The following is a 9,104-nucleotide window of genomic DNA, read 5'->3' on the forward strand; positions in this document are numbered from 1 at the left end:
TATTTTAAAGTAGGTGTGAAGCTCTCAGTGTAAGTAATGTCCCAGATATGTGTCTCTCATTTAAGAGCACATTTTATAGCTTTACCCCTCTTGTCAGAAACTGTGCAGCTGATTCCCCGAAAATGAGGAGAAAAGCCAAATATTTTCTGACAGGAGGAGAGGGAGGACTGGGATATTAGACGCCGAATCGGTGTCAGACGACTTAAATTCAGTTCAGCAAATAAAACCGTAATTGTATCCTTGCTCTTTTTCTGTCATTCCTGCCCAAAGCTGCATTTCTGCTTTGCTGGCTAAAGCGTTCTGTCACAACAGCGTAGCGGCGGGTTTGATCCTGAACCCTCCGTCCTGCTGCAGGCTGTGCTAACAGCAGACATTCCCCACTCATTGTTTCCTTTTATTTCCCTCCCTTTTTCAGATGACAAATCCTGCCATTCAGAACGACTTCAGCTACTACAGGAGAACCCTGAGTCGAATGCGGATCAATAACGTTCCGGTGAGCACATTTATCTCTCTGGTTTGTGACGCAAGTTAAGGTAGGTAGAGATATTTTGGAAGAAGAGGCTGCCACCTTTTTGGTTTTATAGATCAGAACTTTGGAATATCCCTACAGGAAGCACAAGAACCCTCATGCTCTTGTGTTAACACATGAACACAGTTAGGTGCAGGCTGTGGAACCTGGGGAAGCACTTCAGTTCAATTCAATAATACTTTATTAATCCCATGATCATGAAAATGGTATCTATCCGTTATTACAGGATATGAAGAGTGCTTTGAGGTCAGGATCTGGAAAAAAAAAGACCTTTGATGGTTCCTGACTTTCCCTTTTACCCATCAAGAGTCATAAATAATGTCTTGTTTTTACAGATGTTTCTACTGTAATTAAATTATTATTTTTTTGGCTGTACTGGGGAGGGCTGCTCTCCAGCTGTCTATGGCCGAGAGGCGGGGTACACCCTGGATTGGTCACTAGTCCATCGCATGGCAACAAAGAGACAAACAAGCATTCACGCACATTCACCTAAGGAGAATTTAGAGAAGAGAATTAACCTAACAGTCATGTTTTTGGACTGTGGGAGGAAGCCGGAGTACCCGAAGAGTATTATTTTTTCTGCATTTCTTGTAATTTAAATTCAAATTCGAAGTATCTTATCTCACCAATACAAAACTGAGGAAAAAAGTGAATAAAAATGCTGATTTTCAAATAAATGTTTCCTAAATTTTAATTTAGTTTTCAATTCAAATAATTTTTTCGGTCTAGAGCTATACAATTCATGGCTATTGTATTTCAGATTGATCAAATCCAGAACCGATTCCTTGAAAAGGAACGCTTATAGGTGCCTTTTTATTATTAAGCACAGAAAAAAACTCTAAAAAAATCCATTGAATATATTCACACAGATATGAGGGAAGCAGATGTAGAGTAGTCTTATAAATGAGCACATACCAATCAGTAACTCACATAGTTGTGTGTGCAAGGCTTACAGGTTTTGATAAACCACACAAAGACACGATAGAGTCCCATATTTTAATTGCTTGAGGTCAGACATTCATATAAATAAGGTCACCAGAATCCAGAAACGGCAGTAAATGTTGCAGCGACAAGTTTCCTTTTTGAATCGAAACCATAATAGTTTATTTATGGTTTCAGAAAATTTTCCATCTTGCTTTTAAAGGACATGTTGACTATTTGGATAGGAAACTAAGATTGTTGTCAATTCAAATACCAATTCAAATATTGAAAAAAAATGAATTGCTCTTTATTCTTCAGAATAACATCAACTTGATCTTACTTGCATTTCAAGTAAAATCTAGTAGAAAAATAAGAACGGTGTTAAAATCATTTTGTAAGGTAGAGACACTGGCACTAAGAGTTTTTTTTTTTGTAGATGAGCATATCATCAGCATAGAAAGGTAATGGGTGTCCATACGATCCTGGTCAACATTGTTCACATAGATGCTAAATAAGAGGGGCCTCAAAACAGAGCCTTGGGGCACTCCTTTAGTTAATGAGAGGATATTGTAAAAATGTTATCTGCTTTAACACATTGGGATCTGCAAGTTAGCTAATTACCGATCCATCTAAATGCCTTTTTAGATAACCCAACATTGGTCAGCCTCTCCTTGAGTCAAATGTGGTTTATAGAGTTAAAGGCTTTGGACAAATCAATGAAAAATTCTGCACAATGTTGATTATTGACAAGAGCTGTCAAGACATCACCTTCAGTGTTCATATCACCCAACCTGGGACTCTAATCTCAATACAGAACTTTGATCTGATTACTAATTTTGCGCTATTCTAATCTCCTTAACATGTGTCTTACAGATGATGATGATCTCTTAGATACCCGTAACTTTTATACTTGTTTTTTTTTTTTTTTTCATATTCCTTATTGTTCTGTGTGTTTTGTTTTCTTTTTTCTTCTTGTTTTTACCAGTGTAACAACAGGATTTCCCCACTGTGGGGCAATGAAGGCTTTTCTTATCCTTTGTTGAATAAACGACCCCTATGGTTCATATCTGCCATGAAAAGTCCCATCTCAATAAAGCATCACATCCAGGTGCATTTTGATGATCTATTCCTGCCTGACATATGAGGAAATCATTGTTTGCTGATTTCTCCACACTTGTTTCCAAAACTGTCCCATTGATTAGTTCCCAGCTAAATCTGATGGCTTTGGTGAGGATTAAATATAACTTATGGCATAAAAAGAGTCAGCGTGTTTAAAATAAAAACAGTCATGTGATCTAAATCTTAAAGTTTCAAAGCAGATGTTTTTATGAGCCATAGAAACCGCTGAGCCTTTAAAAAGTCTTATATCATTCATGCTGAACTTCTGCTGATCTGTCCTGGTCTGACACTTGTTAAAGCTCATGAATGGAGTCTGCTCTCTGCTGTGACCTGTCTGACGGAAGCATTCCTCCCTTCAATCCTGAGTTCTCCATTAGGGAAATGGGCCCAGACAAGCCATCACTGGGAACCTGTCAGCTCTAAGAGACACCCTGACTGCCGTCCCTCCTCACAGCTCGGTTTAGTCTCCGCTCAGAAGCGTGAATCATTCAGACATCCGAGATGAAACGCATCTGTCCCGCTCAGGCGGTCTTTGAACACATCTGTCAGGGTTCGTTAAAACCTGAATTGGTTTGAAAGTTTTGGGCGATTTGTTCTCATCCTGTCAGGGTTTCTCTTGACAGCAGGAAAATGTTCCCTTGTTGTTTTATTTTATTTAAATATGCAGACGAATTTAGCACAGGTTCTTGAAGAGACACCTTGTTCTGTTAGCTGCCAGGTGTTTTTGGTGTTTCAGCGATAGTCAGCTGGGAAACTAAGGGGTGAAGCGGTTCATATCAGTGTTTTCCTGTCATTATTTAATTGGATAAAATATCTCTTTATATTATTCACACCCAGTCCACTGAGGCTGTTGGAGCAAAACCAGATATCTAATGGTTTCTATCTCCATCCTCCAATATGCCGACTATGTGGAGTGAAAACTGGAAGAGATGGCTTTTAGATTACTTCAGTTTATTCGCTATCACCTTTGTTTCATTACTTTGACATTTTTCATTCTAATTTTCCATGGCTGTGTAGTCTCTCATGGCGGCTAGCTGTGATAGCAGCTCTTTTTATTATCAGGGTCAGCTTAAGGTCCCAATAAGAATTTTTATTAAGGTCAGGCATCCTGAACAATGGAGGAAAGGTCTGCAGGTTAAATGATCACAGGCAGCCTGACTTTATTCCTTCTGATTTGCAGGCAGAGGGTGAGAATGAAGTCAACAACGAGCTGGCCAATCGGATATCTCTGTTCTATGCTGACGCCACTCCCATGCTGAAGGCGCTAAGCGACGGCACAACCAAGTTCGTATCTGAGGTGAGAGACCAACCATGTGGTGCTGAAACCATAAACGTGACGGTGTTTTATGGGAATTTCTCTAACTGATGAAGGCAAGGTATTATTGTGTAATAACACCTTGCCTAATAACCGTTCCAATGTAACTCTCGCTTTACATTTAGTTTTTTTCTTTATTAATTCTCATGTTTCAGTTCCATTAAGTTCCATTTGGCTCTAACCAACTTCTCTATCCCTGGACAGAAAAGCAGCACCACAGCATGATTCTGCCACCTCTTTGTTTTATTATTGGACCTTGTGTGCAGTGTTAGTTTTAAACAAAGAAAATTATTCAAAACAAACATATAACTTTCCTCCCATTTTACAGTTATGTGCTACTTTGTGTTGTATTATTACATAAAACCACAATCAAAACACATTTAAATTACAATAGCAAAAAAAAAAAAAAAAATGGGTGTAAATGATTTTGAATCAAGGCCTAATGCTATAAAGCATTTGAAGACAGATTATTTTTAAGATAATATATGATATTTGATAATAAGATCTATGAGCGGACGTTTAAGATAAGTAAAGGTTTTAAGGGCCAGAAGACACTGATGTAGTTTTAATATCAAGGTTGTTAGAACATGAAAGATGGTATGATTCACTCTTGAGGATTATTTAATTTGTGTAATTATAGATTCTATGAGTGAACCTCCTAAAGCCTTTAGGGCTGACCGCTAAAAATTAATAAAGAAAATAGAAACAGCCACGTCATTCCTTGTAGACCGGTTAGGAAGCTTGACCATATATTTTTCTTTTTTTCTTCTTCAGAACAAGAACCTGCCCATTGAGAACACAACAGACTGCTTAAGCACAATGGCCAGTGTTTGTAAAGTCATGTTGGAAACGCCGTAAGTGACGTTCTGTAACCTCTTTGTCTGCTCAAGTTTGTTTAAGTTAATAAACGTTAATAAAAACTCCCTTTCTCTGTCTCCTTCAGAGAATATCGCAGCCGCTTCAACAGCGAGGAGACGGTGTCCTTCTGTCTCAGGGTGATGGTGGGAGTCATCATCCTGTACGACTACGTCCATCCTGTTGGAGCGTTTGCAAAGTCATCTAAAATCGATGTAAGCCCAGCAAAGTGCTGATTGTAACTCTGATTACACTTAAAGAGGCTGGTAAAGTATTGAGATTGATTTTAGTGTATAGCCTTAAAGTGATATCCTTTCCTTTTTCATTTCCTTATCTCCTTCCCACTTTCCCGCCATCTTTCCGCCTTTCTTTATTCATTGTTCCCCGTCTTCTATCACTGATTCCTTCTGTTCTTTTTAGATTCACTCTTTTCTTTCCTCATTCTTCCATTATTCTTCAATTCCATTTTTACTCTCTTCCTTCTCTCCTTCCCATACCTATTTTTCTTTTCTAACTTTCCTCCCTTTATTCCTTGTTGTGCCATCCCTCCTTCTGCTAGTCTTTCTTTCCTTTCTTTCATCTTTTCTTACTCATATTTATTCCTAATTCTCTTCCTCCCATAGTTCCTTCCCTCTTCTTCTGTCTGATCCTTCCTTTCCAACTTCCTTTTTTGTGTCCTTCTTAAGTCATCATTCATTTTTCTTTCCTCCCTTCTTCTGTCCTCTATGAGTCCTTCCCTCTTGTGACTATTTCGATTTAGCAGCCTTAATCTATAAAAACTGAAAAATGATTCTGGTCAACTCTGGTATTATTCTGCATGTAAAAGGCGAAGAAACTCTTTGTTAAACTTTTTTTTTTTTTTTTTTTATTCTTTGCAGATGAAAGGCTGCATCAAAGTCCTCAAAGATCAGCCTCCAAGCAGCGTAGAAGGCCTTCTTAATGCTCTCAGGTGAGCGCATGTTAAAATGTTTTGATTGGAGCTAGCGTGTGTAAAGCAAGCAGACTGTTACCATGAGGAAGTTCCCTTTTGGAACATTTTGGGTTGTTTTCACTCCCCTCTCGGCTCTTTGACTCACTGTGAGCCTTCTTCTAGCTTCCCGTCAAAGCAGGCGCAAAAAAACAAGCAGATTACATCAGACACCTTGTCCCTCACAGTCCCTGTCCCCCACCGCCTCTCACAGAGACGGGTCATAATCTGGGCCAGCCCCACTTCTGTATCTCTCTTTAATCGGCCAGAGGCGGACCACCACTTCCTGTCCGCCGGTCATGTTGGTGTGTTAACAGATTTATCATCACCAATCACAGCTCTTATCTGACAGGATGACAAAATACAGGAGATCCACACCTGGTGAAAGGATAACATTTGTATTTATGCTCCATCAGGGCAGCACCTAACTTTTATTCAACATTAAAATACAGATAACACCCCCTCTAAAATTTGACTCAAATAAATACATGATGTCCGTTTATTTATATTTGTTTTGACCTTTTTTTAAAAATCGGTCATTAAATGTTGGATTTTAAAGGGCCTTTTTCTGCATGAAGTTCTTGAGCTCTTTTTAGCTTGAGGCATCATTAAGATTTCTGCTTAAAATAGGGTCAACATTTTTTGGTAACTTTAGCGGATTTAGATTTGTACTTTGACTAGGCCATTTCTTAGTAGCTTTGGCTGAGGCTTGTCCTGTTTTTGACTCTTTTACACCCTCTAACCGCTTTCATTTCAGGAATGACCTATAAATTTGCTCCATCCATCTCCTCTTTGCTCCTGACCGACTTCGTCTTCAATCTTCACTGCAAATTAAACTAAATGCAGTAATATTTTACCTTTCAGATATATATTTAAAATTTTAAAAAACATTCTTCAACTAGAAACGTGATGATAATCTTTCAAAATAAAATACCCCCCAAAAATCTGTAGCTTTATTGTGAAAGTCCAAGCAGTGTAAATACTTTTGCACTGTACTGGTTGAGTTATTTTTCCTGTAAGGAATCAGTTTGGATCATTTCTAACTCCTTACGATTCATCAAGAACTTCAACGTCACTATGATGATTAATCGTGATTAATCGATTATTGAAATAATCTTCAACTAATTTAGTAATCGATTAATCGTTATAGAGGGTATAGAGACTCTAAAACATGGCTTTAGCTGACAGAGCAACCGATTTAGAGCAGCAAATATATCAAAATTGTATAAAAAAAGTAAAGATTTTGCATTTAAGATAAAAAAAATTTTCGTCTGTCAATATGCTAAATCAAAACTCCTTAAGTTGGAAAGTTTTAGTTTCACCTGATTTATTTCTGTATATATACTTAAGTACGGAACCTGTTACTATCCTATTATTTATCGATGAATCAAAAAAATAATCAACAGATTAATTGATTAGCAAAATAATAAAAATTTGGGTCATTTATTATTTGTAGTGTCTCTGTTTTAATGATTTAAATGATGATTCGTTGAGGTGCTTTGTTGTTTATTGTGGTACAGTTGGTAGCAGTGTTGCATAGTTTGGGTGGATTTAACAACTTTTGCCCATTTAATTGTGAATTCTGTCTGGATACTCAGGCTTTCTCTCACTGCCAAAAAACCAAAAACGTAACTTCAATGGTTAACTGGTTCCACTTAGGTATGAGAATGAGTGGTTGTTAGTTTTTTTTTTTTCTGTCGATCGCGGGTACAGATGAAGGATGGATGTTATGCAACTTATATAACTGGTCTTTTGTCTTCCCTGCACTGCAGGTACACAACCAAGCATCTGAATGATGAATCAACCAACAAGACTATCAAGAGCATGCTGCAGTAGGACTGAGCTGCAACCACTGCTGGGGAGAAGCACCACTCGCTGTCCTGACGGATTTAGCTGCACAGAATGTTTTGAATTCGTTGGTTTTTTTGTTGTTGTTTTTTTGTCTTGTCATTACCTTTTTTTTCTCGGAAAATCAGCTCAGCTCCGCCCATTTTTATGATGCAAAATGCTACTGCCATTACGACGTCTCTTTCTGTGCCAAACAGATGACGCCGAGATGCGATGTTTTCAACATAAGGCCATTTAAAGATGGCAGCTCTTGAAAGCATCGCCAACCCTCTGGTGTTTTTAAACATTTCTTGTTTTAATTTTGTTTTTCCCTGTGTAAAGGGAGGGGAGTGCTTTGACTTGAAATCTTCAGAGAGATATATAGAGAAGTATATATTATTTTGTTTGATTGGTTATTTAATTACAACTTCTGCATGATAAAAATGTCTTTCCTTCTATTTAAAAAAAAAGTAATAGTTAAATTTTGCTCTTTTGTGCTTTATCAGTTATGTTATTGAAATGGTACTTGTCAACATGAGATTTAAGAGTACTGTTTTTATATTTTTATAAGTTTTAATTTGTGCATATGTCTTTTTGTTCGTTGTTTTATTTTTCAGTTGCAAACTTTAAACTGTGAGGCGTGCAGAATCAAAATGAAATCTGGGATCTGTACTGTAAATGTACAATATTATGTGGCTGGAGAAATTAAAGGTAGAACTCTTGTTTTCTACAAAAACAAAATTGTTCTGTCAGCTTTATCATAAAATACCCCCCCAAAAATGTTTTACTACGCTTTCTTTTTCAGCTAGTATTTACTGCACTATTCCTTTGTGTGAAAAGTTAGAATATTCTCACATTTGACCTCAAAAGTGGCAACGTGAAAACATTTCAGATCTGTTCCCCTGAACACAAACCGTTGCTTTTCTCAGAAATGACACCAGCTTTCACTCATGGGCTCTGTTGCATATCATTAACATGAGGGAACCCAGCATAAGGCTATGTTTTTAAAACTCTTTAAAATAAGAAGCATTTTTTCCCATCACACTTACCGGTAAATGTTTTGGATGCGCAAATGATATCAGAGAAGAGATTAGTAAATGCAAATGCAGCTCTGAATTAAGAATTACACACCAAACTTTTCCTTTTAAAATACTATTAAATAATCAGTTAAATCAAATTAGACCAATTTCTTAATTTCAAAAGTTGTACCCTGACTTTATTGTGTTCCGAACAGTAGAGTCAGAAAAATGCCCAAATAGAAACTCTCTGGCAGCATGAAGTAGGCTTTAACACCTTGGGAGCCACCAAACCCCTGGCCTGATTTAAGGAGGTCTAAGGAACGAATGAAAACGTTGACAGGAGAAGGTACTCAGGCTTTCATGGCTTTAATGAACCACAATAGAGAAATCAGCAGTAGAAAGTTTAACAAAGGTAAATTACAGAACTGTCATTCCTGCGCCAAACCCCAAAATCCTGAAGAATCTCCACTTCGTGTGCATTTAACCAGAAGACTTAAACACATGGCCAATAACTAGCATTCAGCGTTTAACACTGTGGAGGACTTAATTTGA

At 37.5% G+C, this 9,104-nt stretch overlaps 1 protein-coding gene across 1 annotated transcript in view; it reads left to right on the forward strand.

Moving 5' to 3' along the window:
• Window positions 1–8,274, forward strand: part of fam49bb (family with sequence similarity 49 member Bb) — a 61,546-nt gene extending 53,272 nt beyond the window's left edge. The window contains exons 7-12 of the mRNA XM_038297920.1: window positions 416–493; window positions 3,750–3,866; window positions 4,659–4,738; window positions 4,828–4,954; window positions 5,618–5,688; window positions 7,479–8,274. Of these exons, the coding sequence (XP_038153848.1) occupies window positions 416–493; window positions 3,750–3,866; window positions 4,659–4,738; window positions 4,828–4,954; window positions 5,618–5,688; window positions 7,479–7,542 (537 nt within the window). The 3' untranslated portion in view covers window positions 7,543–8,274. The remainder of the gene's footprint in view (window positions 1–415; window positions 494–3,749; window positions 3,867–4,658; window positions 4,739–4,827; window positions 4,955–5,617; window positions 5,689–7,478) is intronic.
• Window positions 8,275–9,104: the final 830 nt, after the last annotated feature.

Source organism: Cyprinodon tularosa, unplaced genomic scaffold (assembly GCF_016077235.1).
Source record: "Cyprinodon tularosa strain WSP-4 unplaced genomic scaffold, ASM1607723v1 ctg4, whole genome shotgun sequence".
Classification (NCBI taxonomy): Eukaryota; Metazoa; Chordata; class Actinopteri; order Cyprinodontiformes; family Cyprinodontidae; genus Cyprinodon; species Cyprinodon tularosa.